Below are 20579 nucleotides of genomic sequence, written 5' to 3'. Positions count from 1 at the left end.
TGGCGCAGTGGTTAACGAATCCGACTAGGAACCATGAGGTTGCGGGTTCGGTCCCTGCCCTTGCTCAGTGGGTTAACGATCCGGCGTTGCCGTGAGCTGTGGTGTAGGTTGCAGACGCGGCTCGGATCCTGCGTTGCTGTGGCTCTGGCGTAGGCCGGTGGCTACAGCTCCGATTCGACCCCTAGCCTGGGAACCTCCATATGCCGCGGGAGCGGCCCAAGAAATAGCAACAACAACAAAAAGACAAAAAGGCAAAAAAAAAAAAAAAAAAAAAAAAAAAAATCTGGAAAGGAAGAAAACTATACTGAACCCTGTGGAACTGGATGGGCATTGGGTATAGCTGTGTGAAATGGTCTTGAACATATGCAAACATAGAACTAAGTGGAGGTGTGTGTGTGAGAGAGTGAATGAAGCTTTGTCCACTCAGAGGACCTGGGAGCAATAATACTCAATAGCAATGAATATACCCAGTGCCCAGTTCTTTTCCAAATATCCCTCTCTGCTAAAAAGAATCCGAGATCCTTGCAGAAAGAGCCAGGTTTCAGGATGGAGGCTGGAAAAGTTGAAGATGCACCTGGAACACTTTGTAGGCAGAAAGGAGGACTTGTTGAAATAACGATGGGGATGATGTGTCAAAGGACGTAAAGGTCAGCTTGAAGGAGCTCTCTGGACAGACGGGGGACAATTTAGAGGTTCAGAGTTAGTGATAGAGATGTGCCCTATATAACCCACTGAATACAATAGAAGCCTGTGAGTTCGTATGCTGTGATCAACATACAGTGTAATGAAAATGGGTATTCACGTAGTTGCAAAGTACCTCCCCACAAAACACTTATTAAAAAGGGAAAAAGAGGAATTTTATAGTGAAGAAGCCTGGCAAACACCACCTTATCAAATGATTAAAATTAGTCAGTAATGGGACAAATCAAAGTTTGCCTGCCACCTGATAGGGCGCAGTGATAAGACACAGCGTCGCTTCTGTGATACTCCTGCCCAAGACGTGTGACCTGAGTGTAGTTAGTAGAATCAGCAGACAAGGCTAAATTAAGGGCATCATATAGCAAGACTGGCCTGTGATCTTCACAAGGGTTAAGGTCATGAAAGTTGTAGAACAACTGAAGAGCTGTTGAGGATGGAGGGAGGCTAGACACAGGACAAGTCAAGGCTCGGATCGGGACTGATCCTTTGCTGCAGAGGACACTATTGGGACCATGGGCAAAACTGGGGTCTGAGGATCAGTTGGTAGGAATATATAAATGTGTGTTGCCTTGTGATTATATAGGAGAATTTCCTTTTTTGTAGGAAACGTAAAAATCTCAGTAACTTATTCTCAAATAGTTTAGGGAAAGAAGAGGTCATATTTGATTTACTTATCTGTGATTTACTAGGTAGAACTCTGTTAAGCATTGTTTCTACTCTTCACCAAAAAAAAAAAAAATTATAATAATAATGCCATAATTCTCCCAACCTTTACTCTTGCCTAACCTACCCAACCAATTCTCAATCTTAAATCAATACACCTATCTCTTCTTTGCTCCCACTGCTAAACGAAAATAATCAGTTGTTGACTGGCTGCGTTACAGAGCAGGACCTTCAGCATCAGCGAGGCTAGTGCTTTGTTACTTACTTTTCCGGTTCTTCTCTGAGTATTCCAAACCTTCGCCAATTTCCTTGACTCCTTGTGTTCAGACTCTGACTGCCTAGCTTCCTGCTTCTTGAGAATACAGGCACCCTCAAGCTTCCCTTCCTTCTCCCTGACCACAACCTCAAACAGATCTGTAAGTTCAACCATCCCTAACTCTTTGCCACTTGATCGATAAAAATAGGTGGCCTCATTTCTTTCCCTGCTAATCTCTAATCTTCCACAGCGGCCCTTGGGACTTTGCACCGTGAGTGTTCCTCTTTTTTATTCCGTCCACTGTCCCTTCTCTTCCTGTGACTACTCACATCTGAGCAGGGGAGTAAGTGGCGGATCTGTGCCCTGCAATCAGGCCCATGTGTTTCGAAAGCCCACTACAGTGGACTCCCTCAGAATCTTCCTAATTGGCTGATCGAATGGTCTCTTTTCAGTTCTCCTCTTACTAAACCCTCTTGTCTTCCTTTTTTTTTTCCCTTTTACTTCAAGGTCCAACTCTTTCCTGACTTTTCTACCTCTCTGATCATTTCCCCCCTCGCTTTGCTGACTCTTTTTCCAGTATCTGCCCCCTTACTGTTGGGCTGGTCAGGCACCTGCCCCTGGGCTCCTCCCTTCCTTATTGCAGGTGTTTCTTTAATAGTCTCACCACCACCAGAGCCTCAGGCTTCAACTGCCACGTGACACTGTCAACTCAGATCTGCTTCTGCCACCAACCAGGGAGCCTCTAGAGTGGGCAGTGTCATGCAGTGGCCACCAACTGCATGTCATTCTTCAGCCCTTGAGAGTGGCTGGTTGAAATTGGGATGTGTTGTTCGTGTAAGATACACACTGGGTTTTAAAGACTTACTGTGACAAAAGAAGAATGTAAAATCTCTCTAATAATTTTTTTACTGATTAAATGTCGAAATAATACTTTAGGTACACAGTGAATTAAGTAAATATGTCAAGATTAATTTTATTGGTTTCTTTTTACTTTTTTAAATGGGGCTTCTAGAAAATTTTAAATTGTGCATGTGGCCCGCATTATATTTCTTGTGGACAGCACAGCTCTAATATTTTTCAGAGGCCTTAAACTCTATGTATTTAAAACCAGAATTATTATTTCCTGCCCCCATACTTGTTCCTTTTTTGCCTAAGCTTGAAATCTTTGTGGTAAATTAAACTCTACCTCTGTGCCAAGCACTCTGCTGATCACTAAACATAACATTATTTTATTTAATCATCATGTATCATTGCATTAACCATTACAGCAGCTTTATGGGACATCTTCACATGTGAGGAATTGCTGACTCCTCCTTCTTCACCCCTTGTTCAATGTGTCACCAAGCCTTTCCCTGACTCCTCCCTTTGTCCTTTTTATTTTATTTTTAAATTATTATTATTTTGCTCTTTAGGACCGTACCTGCAACATATGGAAGTTCCTGGGCTAAGAGCCGAATCAAAGCTACAGCTGCCAGCCTACACCACAGCCACAGCTACGTGGGATCTAGGCCGAATCTGCAGCCTACACCATGGCTTATGGCAACAGCAGATCCCTAACCCACTGAGCAAGGCCAGGGAGTGAACCCTCATCCTCATGGATCCTGGTTGGGTTTGTTAACCACTGAGCCACGAGGGAAACTGTCCTTTTCTTTTTATATCCATAACTCTGGTTGAGAGTCTCTGTAGTGGCTTTCTGAGTAATCTGTTTTTTTGTCCTGCCAAAATGAGAGCTCATTTTTCTGGGTTTCACTTTCTTCCTCTCTAAGGACTCCTCCAACATGCAATTTTATGATTATTGGAAGACTTTCTGATACTAATGCAGTGATCTCTTAATAGGTTTAATCTTGTTCAGCGAACAGCACAAGCCTGCACAGCTCTGGCCTTTAATCTTCATAGGAAGTCTGAATTCCTTGTGGCATTAGCTGATTATTCTATTAAATGTTTCGATACAGGTAAGAAGCCCTATTTATCTTTTGAAGCAGAGTGAAATATAGACAGACGTACCCCAAGGAGTTGGCTAATCTGTGCAGTCTGAGGGAGCAGACCCTACAAGACAGCCCTCACTGGAGACACTGGCCACAGATTTGGGGGCTCGGGACCATCCTCACATCAGATCAGCTGGCTACAAATTCAGGGTCCCCACAACTACCTGCAGGTTTGAGAATCACTAGAATGACTCACAGAATTCCAGGAAGCACTGGGCTATGGTTATAATTGTTTTTAATTTATTTTATTGAAGTATCGTTGATTTATAATATTGTATTCATTTCTGCTGTACAGTGAAGTGATTCAGAGAGATGCACACACACACACACACACACGCACACATATTGTCATATTTTCCATTATGGTTTATCACAGGATATTGAGTATAGTTCCCTGTGCTATGGAGTAGGACCTTGTCGTTTACCCATTCCCTATAAAATAGTTGGCATCTGTCCCTGCTAGACTCCCAGTCCATCTCTCCCTCACCCCACTCCCCCTTGGCAGCCACAGGTCTGTTCTCTATGTCTGTGAATGTTTCTATTTCATAGATAAGTTCATTTGTGCCCCTTTTTAGCCACATATAAATGACATCACGCGGTATTTTCTTTCTCTTTCTGACGTACTTCACTGTGTTTTTATAACAGGGCCTGGTTTATGATCTATGTTCATCTGTGTTTCTGTGGTTATAGTTGTAATGTAGGGAAAAGATGCAAAATATAAAACCAGCCGAAAGAAGAGACTTATAGGGTGGAATCTGGGAGTCTGCCTAAAGAGAAGCTTCTATTGTGCTCAGGAAGCACATTACCTTCCCACATCAGTGTGTGGCCAGGCATGCTGAGTATTGCCCAACTGGAAAATTGACCCAGGCTCTGACGTCCAGAGTGTTTATTGAGGCTCCACTACATGGGCTTGATTGGATTATTGCCCGTTTGGTTGAACTCAGTTTCCAGCCCTCCTTTTCTCTGGATATCACGTGGCCCAAATCCCAGGCTTCTAATCACTCCCGTAGTTGGTCTTTCAGTTGTGGCCAGGCCCCACTTTGAGGTTCTCTCCTTCGTATAAACCATCTGCTCTTGCCCAGGGACCTGCCATGAATTACAAAGACACGCCTACTACTGGGGAAATGCCAACAGTTTAGAGGTTGCCTCCTTGGAGCCTGAGCAAAGGCCAGACCACTCTTTCAAGGCCAAATTCCTTGCTACACAGATATAAGAATAAATAGGTTTTGTTTTTTTGTTTTTTGTTTTACTATAACCTATGTGTTTCATACCACGTCATATTTTTTAATAGAGCACCTTGAGTTCTGCAAACTAAAGAAAAAACTCGACTTCATTGTTTTTTCTTAGTAATGTAACCATTACTAACCAGTGTGTTAAAGTATATAGAAAGTTTATAACTTATTTTATGCATGTTAATTTTAATTGTCATAATAACCACAGAGATGGATACCATTATTAGGCCCATTTTGCAGATGAGGAAACTGAGGCACAGAAGTAACTTGACCAAGATCCCACAACTTGGTAAGCAGTGGAGCCAGGATTCCTGATCCAGGAGTCAAGCTGCAGGGTCCCTGCTCTTAATCACTCCTACCCTCTCACTGTACGTCCAGAAGGAAAAAGCATCAACCCTCAATAGTGCCCAGAGACAGTCAGTGTTTTTATAACAGGGACTGATCTTTCCAATCTGTTTCCTATGCCCATACCTTTTTTATATTCTAACAAATACCTGATCATCCCATTTATATTGAATCATTTTCTTACTCCATTAAAAATTCATATGTATATTGCTTTTTAGGGCCACACCCTCGGCATATGGGTCAAATCTGAGCTGTAGCCGCTGGCCTACACCACAGCCGCAGCAACACGGGATCTGAGCCACGTCTTCGAACTACACCACAGCTCATGACAATGCCAAATCCTTAACCCACTGAGCAAGACTAGGGGTTGAGCTTGCAACCTCATGGTTACTAGGCAGATTCGTTTCTGCTGTGCCACAACGGGAAAAAAATTTGTATATTTAAAATCAGTACTATTCTACTCTGGATGTTTGCAATACCGTAATTAATTTATTACCTATCGATGTTTCCAGTTTTTGGCATTACAAACACTGCTACCACAGAAATTCTGAAAAACAAAGTCTTAAATTCGTCTGTGATTGCTTTCCTTGGATTCCGTCCATTCTCTTCTCTCCTCTTAGTTTTATCCTTCTTTAGTCTCTTCTGTCTTAGCAAAACCCCCCAAAGGAAGCCCCGTCCTTAGATGTTGTCTCCGCCTCCGCAGCCTCCCTCCCTGGGTTCTGGCTCTTGCTTCCCCTACTCCGTCTCCCAAGACGTGGATCTCCGAGGTCTTGAGTAACCGCTGGTTGTGTAAATGCTCTTCATCCTTTGCATTTTATTTCTCTGTAGCTTTTAACACTTTAGGTAACTTCAAGACTTTACTTTCTACTGTTACCTCTCTTGGTTCTACTTTTCTGGACTGCTTCTTCGTAGTCTCTCTTCTGGGTGCTTTTCGTGGTCCCTAGACTTTTGGATATTTGACTCAATTAAAAAGAAAAAGTTGAGAAAATGACATAGGCTGTCAGCTTTTAATTTTGCTAATTGACTTGCTAATTAGTTTTACATTGGGAAAAAAAAATGTAACCTCATTTCATAAAACAAGGGCTTCTTTGGGTTGTGTGCTTTTTTTTTTTTTTTTTTTTTTGCTTCCCTGTGGTATATGGAGTTCCTGGACCAGGGATCAGATCCAAGGCCGCAGTTGTGACCTACATGCAACGGTGGCAGCAACGCTGGATCCTTTAACCCACTGTGCTGACCGGGGATGGAACCTGCGTGCTGCAGAGACACTGCCAATCCCATTGCGCCACAGCAGGAACTCCAGCAAGGGTTTTTTTTAAACATAGAAGGATAGGATGAATTAAAAGGTATACTTTTATTGTTTATTAGCTTTTTAGAGCCACACCCGTGGCATATGAAAGTTCCTAGGCTAGGGCTTAAATTGGAGCACAGCTGCCGTCCTACACCACAGCAACGTGGGATCTGAGCTGCGTCTGTGACCTATACCACAGCTCGAAGCAACGCCAGATCCCCAACCCACTGATCGAGGCCAGGAATCGAACCTGCATTCTCATGGGTATTAGTTGGATTTGTTCCCATGCACCACAGCGGGAACTCCCTGAAAGGTAGTGCTTTTAAATTAAGCTTTATGAAAAGCTCATTGCATTTTCTTTAGTTTTCTCATTTCACTGAAGGCTAAGGAAAAATTGATCATTAAGTCATGCCAGACTTCAGACTGGTGTTTGAAAGCCACTCCTCCCTTCCTAAGGGTTTATCTGTTCCTCTTCAGTTTTGACCTTCCTTGTATCTTAATGTTTCCCAGATTGACATCTTGCTTTCTGACTCTTCTGAGTTCCATCTTTCCAGAGGGGGAAAAAATTGATCATCAAAGTAAATCATGCCTACCATAGATAGAAAACTTGGAACACAGAAAAATGTAACAAGAAAATGAAAATCACATACAATTTCACTACCTATCAGTGATTACCATGAAGAGGTTTGGATGTTTTTTCTACCAGACTGTTTTCTCTATTTGTATGTCACACACACACCTCAGAGTCAATTTTAAGGAGTTCCCGTCGTGGCTCTGTGGTTAACGAACCCAACTAGTAACCATGAGGTTGCAGGTTCAATCCTTGGCTTCGCTCAGTGGCTTAAGGATCCAGTGTTGCCATTAGCTGTGGTGTAGGTCACAGACGCAGCTTGGATCCCACTTGGCTGTGGCTGTGGCATAGGCCAGCAGCTATAATTGATTCAGCCCCCAGCCTGGGAACCTCCGTATGCCGTAGGTATAGCCCTAAAAAGACCAAAAAAAAAAAAAAAAAATCAGTTTTAAAAGCCTGATTTTTTATCTCCTCACAGTGCTAAGTCTGTTCCTCCTTATGTGTTTACATCAGGTTGTAGACTCACCACCTGTTTATACAACTTAACAGCAGCCACTGAGTCTCAGCTTCTCTATTGAATCCCTGAATCCTTTGATTTTTTTTTTTTTTTTTCCCCCTTGTAGCTCTTGAATTTGTTCCTTCCTTCAAGGCTGCATTCTTAGCATAGACCCTCCTATCTCCTGCCTGGATTGTTGCAGCAGCAGCTCATCTCCTCGTTTTGTAATCTCGTCCTCCTTTCTAGTATATCTGCCGTATCTTCAAAGCGCTCTTCCTGAAACAGATGAGATACAGTATTCTCCTACATAAAGCTGGTACAAGAGAAAGCCCAGACTCCATAGCACACACATTCAAGGCTGTTGTTAAGCCCTTTTTTGGCCTCATCTCCTCCTTCCTTGCTGTGTGTTACTAACACATCCTGCAGTGCTCTTTACCACCGAGCCACAGGCTCCAGTTTTCTGGATGCTAATGGAGACGGAGGGGCCTCACGTAAGACCTAGCTGTCGTTGGATCCGTTCTTGGATGAAATATGGGGCTTTACTCGTGTAACTTTCCTTTTCCCCGCAGTCACCAAGGAGCTGGTTAGCTGGATGAGAGGACACGAATCTTCCGTGTTTTCCATCTCCGTGCACGCCTCGGGGAGATACGCCATCACTTCGTCCTCTGATACAGCACAGCTGTGGGACTTGGATACCTTCCAGAGAAAAAGAAAGCTGAATATCCTGCAGTCTGTGGGTATTCAAAAGGTCAGTGAAGAGGGGGACATCTTGGTCCGCTGTGTTTCTCAGGCTGGTTTTCTCCATCAGCAGGATGCAGATGTTATGAGTCATGATTTGCTTTGTCCCACTTTGCTGTGTTCTCATAACTCAGCAAGGATTATTTTTTTTTTTAATGAAAAAAAGCTTATTTTTTTAATTAAAAGTTTGTGACTTCAACTTAAGTGATAGTTTTTATTTAGCTGTTTGGTTTATATCTTTTCTCTTTTCTTTGACTATACCCATGGCATACAAAAGTACCCATGCCAGGGATTAAACCCACTCCACAGCAGTGACAACACTGGAACCTTAACCCACTGAGCCACCAGGGAACTCTTGATTCATTTTTTCAACCCAGCATTCTCGTTTGAAAAATTTTAAACATACAGCAGATTTGTAAGAGTTAAACAGATGTATACCCATGATTTAGATCCTTCTAAACTGTACTGTACTTATATATTACTAAGCTGTATCATCGATCTATCCATTTTTCTGTCCCTCTATTGATTAATTCCTCTTTTTTTTTTTGCATTTTACGTATATTGCAGACATCACTATACTTGCGCATAAATGCTTACACCTACATTTAATTGCATTTAATTGTTGATATAAAATTTGCATATAATGGATAAATCTTAAGTGTTCATTTGTTCAGTTTGACAAACACACTTTTGGAACATGTGCAGACCTATCATTATATTCCAGAAAGTTCCATTATATCCTTTCTAGGTAAGCACTACTAGGATGTTTTTCCTGTAGGTTAGTTTTACCTGTTCTAAAATTTCACCTAAACAGAGCTAGTCAGTAATAAATAGTATGTGTAAAGCTTTTATCATTCAGCATATTGTTTTTGAGATTCATTCTTGCTATTATGTATCACTAGTTGCCTTTTTTTTTTTTTTGTCTTTTTTGTCTTTTTTCTATGGCCATACCTTTGGTACATGGAGGTTCCCAGGCTAGGGGGCTAATCAGAGCTGTAGCTGCAGGCCTACACCAGAGCCACAGCAACGTGGGATCTGAGCCGCGTCTGCGACCCATACCACTGCTCACAGCAACACCAGATCCTTAACCCACTGAATAAGGCCAGAGATTGAACCCACAACCACATGGTTCCTAGTCAGATTTCCCACTGAGCCATGACGGCAACTCTATTAGTTCCTTTTTATGGCTGATCAGTATTCCATTGTATACATATCACTTTAAAAAAAAAAAAAAACATTTTAAGGTTTTTTCCCTACTTGATTAGCTAAATTCTGTTTTCAGGATTGTCTGTCTCCTGTGTAATTATTTTGCTTCAGGTTATATAATACTTAGTGTATTGCTTTTAATTTCTTGGTTGTTAACGTGAATGAATAGCTAGCAATGTATGTCAATCAAAAATGTACTTTGGGAGTTCCCATCTTGACACAGTGGTTAACGAATCTGACTAGGAACCATGAGGTTTTGGGTTCATTATGTGGCCTTGCTCAGTGGGTTAAGGATCTGGCTTTGTTGTGAGCTGTGGTGTGGGTTGCTGACGCGGCTTGGATCCTGCATTGCTATGGCTCTGGCATAGGCCCATGGCTACAGCTCCGATTGGACCCCTAGCCTGGGAACCTCCATATGCTGCAGGAGCAGCTCAAGAAAAAAAGCACAAAGACAAAAAAAAAAAAAAAAAAAAATTGTATTTTGTAGTTTCCATGGAAATCCCAGACTTATTAATAATTTTAAAAAGATAAAGGTTATCAACAGTTTCTTCACCAGGTATTTAGGCCAAATGTCTTAGTCTTTTTCGTCAATTGCTTTAATGCTTAAATTTTAAATTCTAAAGAAGAGAGCATTGAGGAGTTCCTGCTGTGGCAGAGTGTTAAGAACCTGACTGCAGTGGCTCCCTTGTGTCACTGAAGAGGTGTGGCCTGGGCACTTTCATATGCCACAGGTGCGGCCATAAAAAAATGTAAAACAAGAGCATTGAAGGTTGAACCCACAGTGGAAACAGTTATGAAACAATGACATACAAGCCATCTGTCGTTTTTACCATGAATAGTTGGTAATTTTAGCCTTTCATGGTCATTCAGACATTTTAGTATAAAAACAGGATTCCCAAAGTTTCATCAACAGGTAAGTGGAGAAACAAACTATAGTGTATCCATACAGTGGACTACTACTCAGTAATAAAATGGAATAAACTATTGGTACATGCCGAAAAATACATATATATATAGGATTCCAAATGTTAGCCGTAGAATAAAAATGTTGTAAATGTATGTACAGTGTACATGGAAGTATATTGTTTTAAAATGATAGAACATCCTAGTCATAAATTACTGGCAAATTTTTCAGTTTGGTTTTGTTGGCCAAGAGCAAAATTGAGGATATTATGTGTGTACTTACATAACCATCTAAAATGAAATCATTTTAAAATGTAAAAACCATTCTTCTCTCCTGAACCACTGGAAGTGGGTCAGATGGTTGTCACTCCTGGTTTATTCTTTAGAAAATAGGAAATAATTGTAAACTAATCTTTTTTTTTTTTTTTTTTTTTTTTTTTGCCATTTCTTGGGCCGCTCCCTCGGCATATGGAGGTTCCCAGGCTAGGGGTCTAATCGGAACTGTAGCTGCCAGCCTACGCCAGAGGCACAGCAACGCAGGATCCGAGCCGCGTCTGCGACCTACACCACAGCTCACGGCAACGCTGGATCCTTAACCCACTGAGCAAGGGCAGGGACTGAACCCGCAACCTCATGGTTCCTAGTCGGATTCGTTAACCACTGCGCCATGACGGGAACTCCCTTTAAAACATTTTTAAAGAGTTTACCACTCCATCCTTTTTCCACTGTTTTTTGTATCTAATAGACTCAGTAATTAGCATTAATAGTAATGGATACCAGTTGTTGAGTAAGTACTTTGTGTATGTACCACATTGTTATTTTTTAAATCATTCTAAAAGGTAGGTACTGTTTACCTCATTTTACGGCTGGGGAAACAACTTCAGAAACATTTAAGCAACTTACTCAGTGTCACATAGCTTATGAAAGAGTTGCAGTTTTATCTTTTTTTTTTTTTTTTTTTTCCCTTTTTAGGATTCCACCCGCAGCATATGGAGGTTCCCAGGCTCGGGGTCAAATCAGAGCTATAGCTGCCAGCCACAGCCACAGCAGCACCGGATCCGAGCCTCATCTGCGACCTACACCTACACCACAGCTCACAGCCACACCAGATCCTTATTAACCCACTGAGCAAGGCCAGGGATCAAAACCTCATCCTCGTGGGTCCTAGTCAGATTCATTAACCACTGAGCCATGAAGGGAACTCCAGAGTCGCAGTTTTGAACCCTAGCTTGTTTTACCCTGAGGTCCCTCCATTACACCATGCCGCCTCTCAGGGAAACCAATTACATTTCTTCAAATTGGTAGATTTTGATTCTTTTGTTAATACTTGGAGGTAGGATATTCAGCTCTTTATTTAGAGATTTTGGAACAAATCCTGGGGTTTCTGATGGTGGTTCGGTGTCTATTAGAAAAGGTTTCGTGACGGGTATCAGAAAACATTTCATAGTGCTACGGAACTTATTGTCTCTGTAAACAGTGGGCACTCACTCAATTTTTGCTGAGTTGTACATTTGTCTTTAATTTGCTCCTGTTACTATCATGAACTCTTGAAACTTTGAACTCGCATACCTCTCAAAAGTGAATTAGGGAGTTCCCATTGTGGTGCAGTGGTTAACGAATCCGACTAGGAACCATGAGGTTGTGGGTTTGATCCCTGGCCTTGCTCAGTGGGTTAACGATCTGGCATTGCCGTGAGCTGTGGTGTAGGTTGCAGACACAGCTCAGCTCCTGCGTTGCTGTGGCCCTGGTGTAGGCTGGCAGCTACAGCTCCAGTTGGACCCCTAGCCTGGGAACCTCCAATATGCCGCAGGAGCGGCTCAAGAAAAGGCAAAAAGACCAAAAAAAAAAAGTGAATTGGAAAGCCTAGGATTTTCATATTTTGTAAGGAAAAACTGTAGACAGCCCTCAAAAAGTGTATTTTGTTAGTGCTTTTGATTTTTTTCCCCTAAGCATTTTATGTTTGTCAGGAGATGACACTATCTAAATAATGACATGATTCATTAGGAACAATTTTATAATCATTAAAATCTTGCAATTAAAATCACAAATCTAGTAATGAATAATCATGTAGGCAATAATCTATCACAGCCATTCCTCAAAATAGCAGCTGATGCTCATTAACTTTTAAGCTTTTGCTTCTCCCAGTAGGAGTAAACTTTATTACTTTTCTAGAAAAATATTGCTAATTATAATGAAAATTTCAGGTCGCTTTCTTGACATCGGATTTGAAACAGTGTTGTAATGCATTCATTGTGGATTATAATGTATTCATTGCAAATTCTTTGAGACCTTCATATTACAGATCATCCTAATAGGATGAAACTGTTGGCAAAAGGTCTACCAGATTGTCTTTGACATGTGAGCCAAGGACAAAAGTCAGGGGATGCCGAATCAGGCAAGGGCATCAGCATCTGATGTAGCCAAGTTAGCATTTTTTTTTTAGTCTTATTAGCTTTAATCCTTAGGAGATGGTTCTAATTAACCAGGATGTTTCATGGTGCATTCTATATGTGTGTATGCCTGGTTTTTTAAGGCATTATTGTAAAAAAAAAAAAAAAAAAAAAAAAAAAGATTACTAGTAGATACGTATATGAGAAAAACAGTATATGATAACGGCCTGCAACTGTTGTTATGAAAATTACGGCTTACAATCCCTGATTGTAACTAATAGAATCATTTCCTAACTGTGTGTAATAGACTGGGTGACAATAATACAAATTAGTTGCAAGGCTGCAGTATTTCATATAGATGCCTTTCTGATCGATTATTTTTGGTGACACTGGGGAGAGCCACAGTAGATGCAGGGTTGATCCTGCTTTCGCCTGGGCAGCTCATCTCTCTTCCCTCTGACGCCAGTACAGTTAAGGAGGTGTGTCACAAATAGGGGTTGGAATAAAGGTAACAGATCCCAAAGGTGCTCTGCCTCCTCTGTGAGTCCCTGCCCCTCTCTTTCCAACACAGAAACAGTCACATATTTTAAAAATAAAGTTTGTAAAGATACACCAGTAAAAACAACAAGACGGATTCAAATGTAAAGTGTTAGAATAAGCTATAATGCCGTTAGGGGGACTGTTCTAGAAAGGATTCAAAAAAGAAATACCTAGATTTCAGTGTTACATGTTAGAGATGAACATCGAGTAGTTCCCCTTGTGGCTTATCGGGAACAAACCTGTCTAGTATCCATGAGAATGCGGGTTCAATCCTTGGCCTCGCTCAGTGGGTTAAGGATCCGTCGTTGCCATGAGCTGTGGTGTAAGTCGCAGACGTGGCTCAGATCCTGTGTTGCTTTGGGGCATAGGCTGGCAGCTGTGGCTCTGATTTGACCCTAGCCTGGAAACCTCCATATGCTGCAGGTGCTGCCCTAAAAAGAAAGAAAGAAAAAGGATGAACATACACATACCATCCCAACGCAGTAAGAGGAGGGTTCATTCATTCATTTGTTCAGCAAATACCTACTGAGCACCTCTACCAAGTTCCAGTCGTGCTCAGCACTGAGTCGTGCCCTCTCAGAAACCAACAGGATCTTTATCCCAAGGCAGCGTGGAGTCTGGCCCATCTCTGGCTCAGTTTTGTGCAGTGTTTGGAGTCAGTCCCACGCACGATATCTCTGGGTAAATTTCCTGTGGGCAGACATATGTATAAAGGAATTATAACGATCCTGTGGTTCAAAAGAGGAGTAAAATATTAAAACCAAAGCTGAATTGAGGAAAAAAGGGGAAAAAAGAGTAAATAGAGCTGTAATGATCAAACCATGTGAAATGTCTCAGGCTATTTTCAGGGATCTCTTTTGAGAGGATAGGTTAGGAATATTTTCCATTTTCTTTCTTTCTTTGCTTCCTTCCCTATCTTTGTGTATTTTACATAGATGACACACAACACACACAATTATATTTGAGGCCGTTGAAACTCTTATGATAAAATATTGGTCAATTTTGGAGTTCCCGTCGTGATGCAGTGGTTAACAAAACCGACTAGGAACCACGAGGTTGCAGGTTCGATCCCTGGCAGGTTAAGGTTCCAGTATTGTCGTGAGCTGTGGTGTAGGTTGCAGATGGGGCTCGCATCCTGTGTTACTGTGGCTCTGGTGTAGGCTGGCGGCTACAGCTCCGATTAGACCCCTAGCCTGGGAACTTCCATATGCCATGGGAACGGCCCTAGAAATGGCAAAAAGACCAAAAAAAAAAAAAAAAAAAAAATTGGTCAATTTTAATTAAAATTTTATGTTCTCAAAAGTGAGCATTGTTTACTGCTTATGCAATAGAAATTGGGGAATAAAAGGACATTTTCAACTTTGCTACTAACTTCAGACCTAATTGCCCATTTGATAAATTGAATCTGATAAAATATGATTATGTATTTTCAGCTTTTTGCTTTTATAAATAATACTTAACATTTATGCACATTTATCTTAAAGCATTTTGCTGACTTTTTTCTCCCAAAGTATTAACTCTTAGAAGCAGATTGACTCGTTCAGAAGAGGTTTTTTGTTCCATGTCTGTGGCACATGCAAATTCCTGGGGCCAGAGACTGAACCCACACCACAGCAGTGACCAGAGTCACAGCTGACAATGCCAGATTCTTAACCACTAGACCACCAGGGAACTCCAGACGAAATATATTTTTAAGGCTGTTGAAATGTTACACAATATCTTTAACCAGTTTTTACCACCAGCAGCAGTGTATGACAGTGCCTTTTCCTATACTTTGTCCAGAATTTAATATTTGTAATACTTAGTATTTAATGTAATATTTATATTAATACATAGCTTATAAATGTGTGTGTTATTTTAAAATAAATTTAATATATGTAAGTGGTATCTTAAAATCAGTTGAATCTTTTATAATGTTAAATATTTTAAAATTACTAGTGTTTTATGAATTACCTAGTCATTATAGTTACCTATTTTTTGTTTAAAGTTTACCTTTTTAGTTTATAATAGTATATAAAATAACAGTTTTATTCTCTATTATGTATTGTAATTTTTTTTCCAGTTTAAGAAAAAATAATTTTAAAAATAAAAATTAACTACTTGTAAATTTTAAATTTATAGAGGGCTGTATTATTCTTAGATGAACAGTAAATTTTTTTCTCTCTTTAGGTTTTCTTTCTACCATTAAGTAATACCATCCTCAGTTGTTTTAAAGATAATTCTGTCTTCGCCTGGGAATGTGATACTCTTTTTTGCAAATATCAATTGCCAGCTCCACCTGAAAGCTCTAGTCTATTATACAAAGTGTTTGCTGTGACCAGGTAATGTCCGTTTTAAGACATGGAGGATTTTTAAGAAATTTCACTTCCAGTGAATATTTTATAAATTTTCATTCAGTATTTTATTGTCATAAGGAAAAAGTTTCCTTGAAACTTAGGTATAATCTAAGATATGGTAATAAGTTTTTTACTTATTGTGAAAAATGTACACAAAAATATAAAAGTACATAAAATTCTAAAGCTAATAGTCTCATTAGCTGTAATAAGCACTAGAGCTTATTAGCACTGATTAGCACTGCTATTTTGTCTGTAACTCTACCTACCACTTCTCTACTGCTTTATCGTAAAGCAAAGCCCAAGTGTATCATTTCATTCATAAATATTTCACTGTATCTCTCTAAAAGATAGGACCCTTTTTGAAACATAACTGTGGTACTATCATCACAGTTTTAAAAATGTGTGATTTAATATTATGTATCTAGTTATTTAAATTACCCTGATTTGTCTAATTCTTTCTGTGGTTGGTTGGTTCAAATCAGGAACAAAGCTTACACACTGCCTTGGTTGATGTGTGTCTCTCTTTTTATATTTCCTTTGCAGTTCATTTGTTAAAGAACCAGCCATTTGTCCCGTAGTTTTCTGTTGTTCTGGGTTTTGCTCTTTGCATCCCTGTGGTGCTGCTTAACACGATGATCTTTCCTCTGTATTTACTATAAACTGGTAACACCTGTATTTCCTATAAGTTGGAGACTTGATCTGACCTGCGTTGCTTGGGGAGCAGGAAGACACTGTAATGGTGTGAGTTCGTTAATCAGGAGGAGCACCCAACTCTCTCTTCCGCTATTAGCAGCCATTGATTACGACCTAGATAGCCTGTGGTGCATTGGAGGTTGCCAAAGTGGCAGTATTCCAATTTTGTCTTTCCTTCTCCCTTATTAAGCAGAACCTTCCAAAGAAAGAAACTTCTTCTTTTCAACTATTTGGTTACTTTGCTGTGTGGTTTGTAAAGGAAAGGCAGGATAAATAAATGCTTGATTTCTTCCTCTTTTAAAAAAATTTTTTCAGCAGTTGCCGTCGTGGCTCAGCAGTAACAAACCCGACTAGACTCCATGAGGACTTGGGTTTGATCCCTGGCCTCTCTCAATGGGTTAAGGATCCAACGTTGCCATGAGCTGTGGTGTAGGTCAGACATGGCTCAGATCTGTGTGGCTGTGGTGTTAGCTGGCAGCTATAGCTCCAGTTGGACCCGGAAGTTCCTGGGAACTTCCATATGCCTTAGGTGCAGCCCTTAAAAAATACACAAATTGTTAAAAAAAAATTTCCCGCAAATAATGGATTGATTTATTGGCATCTTCCATGGTAGCCAATGGCTTTTTTTTTTTCTTTTTTTTTAAGGTCTGCACCTGTGGCAAATGGCACTCCCTTGAAAGGCGTTCCACTGCTTTTAGAAAATCCAGCTCCCCACCATATTCCCTGAAGTCCTTTGTTCTCTGGTCCAGGCCTCCTTCTCTTTTCTCCTTGTTTCCTTCCCTTTATAATGTTTTACTCACAGTTGACTGTGGCTTCTCACTCTGCCTTGTGTGTTAACCTTACTCCTTTCTCAACGTTTTGTACTGGGAGTTTGGAATTCTTCCCCACGTCATCCTGTGACGGGCCCATTCACATCATTCACGTAGCAGCTCTTGCTCCTTACCCAGTTCTGTAACATTACCTCATTTTAGTTCTTTATTCAACTTGTCCCCTGATAGTAAATTCATTTATTTGTTTCTTCCCCTTCCTTTAGACTGAAAATCTCGTAAGAGCAGGGATCTTACCTGTCTTCTTGTTCACCCTTGTGTCACTGGCACCTGGAATGAAACCTGGCTTATAGTGGTGATTTTACAGTCTTCGGTGAATGAATGAGCAGCAACCTTGCAAATGACTAAACTTATTCTTTTTGTACCTTCTAAACATAAAATAGCTTTCCTCGAGCAGACAAAAAGTGTGGGCTTTTTGGTTTTTCATAGAGCAGTGCTGTAACAATTCAGTATAGTCATATGTGAATTACAGAAAGGTGGATAATAAGTGACTTTGAGAGCATGCTATAAAATATGCATGTTACTCAGAAACCCCCAGTCATCAACAAGTATTTTGTTAAGGTGGTCTTAGTATAGTAGGTTAAAAAAAATATACAGTCTAAACCCGAGTTTTCCTGGATAGCCCCTGGGTGCCTGGGACTATTTAAATTAATTCTTAATTGTATTTAATTTTTATTAATTTCTGGAGTTCCTGCTGTAGCACAGCAGGCTAATGGTCTGGCATTGTTTCTGCGGCAGCACAAGTTGGAACTGGCTTTGCTGCAGCTATGACGTAAGTCACAGCTGTGGCTAGGATTTGATCCCTGGCCCAGGAATTTCCATATGCTGCAGGTGCAGCCAAAAGGGAAGAAAGATAAGAATTGACTTTCTCTGAAGCGCAAGCTACATTTTTGTTCACCACCACCACCTGTGACTAGTAGTGACTCTACTGGAGGGCAGAGATGTAGAACATTCCATCACGATGTTGGGTCCTATTGGACCACACTGCTACAAATAAGTCACCTGGTCTTACTTTCTCACCTTCTCGTTGCATAGAGATGGGCGAATCCTGGCTGCTGGGGGCAAATCAAATCATGTGCATTTGTGGTGCTTGGAAGCCAAGCAGCTATTCCGAATTATCCAGATGCCTACTAAAGTGCGAGCCGTTCGCCACCTGGAATTTCTTCCTGATAGTTTTGATGCTGGTTCTAATCAGGTGCGTAACAAGTGTTAATAACATTATACCTTTTTAGAAAAGATCACAGATAATTTCTGAACTATATCAATTCTCTTATTTAACTTGTAACCCTGATTGTTACAAGGATTTGAAATTGCTAATATCTTTATACAGAGTTGAAAACTGAAAGAAGTTGAAAAAAATCTTAGGTTCTGTTTATTTTATTTATTTATTTATTTTTGCTATTTCTTTGGGCCACTCCCATGGCATATGGAGGTTCTAATCGGAGCTGTAGCCACCGGCCTACGCCAGAGCCACAGCAACGCGGGATCCGAGCCGCATCTGCAACCTACACCACAGCTCACGGCGAGGGATCCTTAACCCGCTGAGCAAGTGCAGGGACCGAACCCGCAAGCTCATGGTTCCCAGTCGGATTCGTTAACCACTGCGCCACGACGGGAACTCCAACTTAGCCTTTTTCTAAAACTAGTATACTTTATGTCATGCTTGATGGTTTACAGGGCGATTCAGCATGTTATTGTTTATTTGCTTCTTAAAGAATTCTTTGAGCATAGGCAGGAAAGGTATTCTCACCATTACGCAGATTGTGACACTGAAGCTTAAAGACACTAAGTTACTTAACACCTGTTAATTATAAGGATTAAAGTTTGGCCTAGAACTGACATTTCCTCCCTTCATTTTGCTGTGTTTTATCTACCATAACTGATTGCCTCTGTCCTACAAAACATGTTCTTTTCTGTCTTTCCTGAGCTTACAAACAGCTCCCCCACCACATACCATTTTTCTTTTTAATAGTTGAGCCTTAACTTTCTTATTTTAAATTAACTATCTTATGTCTTGCACATTAACAATTTATATGTGTGTGTGTTATGTATATATGTATAGTGTGTATTTATAATATCTATTTTAACTTAAGTTTTTTGAGTAGATAATGCTTGCACACAGTTGAAAACATAAAATATAAAATGGGGGAGTTCTCAGGAGTTCCCGTCTTGGTGCAGTGGGAACGAATCCAACTAGGAACCAGGAGGTTGTGGGTTCGATCCTTGACCTTGCTTATAGCTTAAGGTTCTGGCGTTGCCGTGAGTTGTGGTGTAGGTTGTAGACATGGCTCAGATCCTGCCATTGCTGTGGCTTAGGGTAGCATTTCCACCTCTGATTGGACCCCTAGCCTGGGAACCTCCACATGCCATTGGTGTGGCCCTAAAAACGACAAAAGAAAAAAAAAATAAACAAAATGGGGAGTTCTGTTGTGGCACAGTAGGTTAAGGATCTGGTCTTGTCAGCTGCTGTGATGTAAGTTCGATCTCTGGCTTGGGAACTTCCATGTGCCAGGGGCGCAGCCAAAAAGATGGATGGATGAATGGATGGATAGATAGAGGCATAAAGTGAAATCTTACTCCTCCCTCTCATTTGCCCAGTTACTCACTCTCCATAGCCACTATTGTTATATCATCTTACGTTTTTCCTGTTTTTTACACAGCTTTACACCTTGTTTTTCTTAGTTTACCTTGAAGAATGAAGTATATTAGTACAGAATTCACGTCTATTTTACAGCTGCATAGGTTTGTTTTTTTTTTAACCTGTGTTTAGTTCTTTTCTGTCACAAATGATGTTGCACTGAATAACTGTTGCACTGAATTCTGATAGATCTTGCTAAATTGCCTTCTAGAGAGGTTGTGTCAACTGAATGAGGGGGTTTCCTACCATCTGACCAACAGAAGGATATGCTTGTTAGGTTGTCATCTTCAAATTGCCTCCAGCTACCTCCAGACTGTAGTCTTCCATGTAGCAAGAGACATCAGCGCCTCACACAGTCACATGATGGCGCTGCTGAGCAGCCACTGGCCCTGGGAAAAGAACCTGTGTGTGGACAAGGCAGTAGAGGGGTTATGGTTTCATGCATTTTAAGGTTTTTTAGTACATGTTTTTAATTTTTCAAATTATGTGGGTTAAAAACTAGTTTTTCCCCTTAAATGACTACTTTCCCTCTGACCCCACCCCCCCCCCCACTGTCCTTGCAGCTCGCAGACTTTCCCTCTATGCTGCCCGAATGCTGGTCACAGCAGTGGTGGGGATGGGTCACAGGTTTGTGTGGGGCAGCAGGATAGATGTTGGCACCGGTCAAGCTGGGGGTGGAGAAGGGAAATGAATCCTCCCCCCTTCTTGCTTTTGGTGGCCAGTGTGGAGTCACAGTGCAAGACTCTAATCATCTGTATTCCCTCTGGAGGGAT

At 40.9% G+C, this 20579-nt stretch overlaps 1 protein-coding gene across 50 annotated transcripts in view; it reads left to right on the top strand.

Annotated features, from left to right (window-relative positions):
* Window positions 1–20579, top strand: part of TBC1D31 (TBC1 domain family member 31) — a 72842-nt gene that overhangs the window by 6834 nt on the left and 45429 nt on the right. For 25 of the 50 annotated variants that reach the window (XR_014843400.1, XR_014843395.1, XR_014843398.1 and 22 more), the window contains 4 exons: window positions 3455–3570; window positions 8105–8283; window positions 15482–15633; window positions 18204–18363. Coding sequence is in view for 42 of the 50 variants with exons in the window: in XM_021088961.2 (XP_020944620.1) it covers window positions 3455–3570; window positions 8105–8283; window positions 15482–15633; window positions 18204–18363 (607 nt within the window). In the remaining 8 variants the exon portion in view is untranslated. Of the gene's footprint in view, window positions 1–3454; window positions 3571–7661; window positions 7852–7989; window positions 8027–8104; window positions 8284–15481; window positions 15634–18203; window positions 18364–20579 lie in introns of those variants that run through there. The other 25 variants (XR_014843396.1, XM_013996507.3, XM_021088965.2 and 22 more) reach the window with 5 other exon arrangements.

The sequence above is a fragment of the Sus scrofa genome, chromosome 4, assembly GCF_054392235.1.
Source record: "Sus scrofa isolate SSC_HxYL_T2T_F1_AM1 chromosome 4, Sscrofa_HxYL_maternal_Yorkshire_Landrace_v2.0, whole genome shotgun sequence".
NCBI classification, from domain to species: domain Eukaryota; kingdom Metazoa; phylum Chordata; class Mammalia; order Artiodactyla; family Suidae; genus Sus; species Sus scrofa.
Note: the sequence above shows the minus strand (reverse complement) of the source record. Positions and strands in the feature narration are given on the sequence as shown.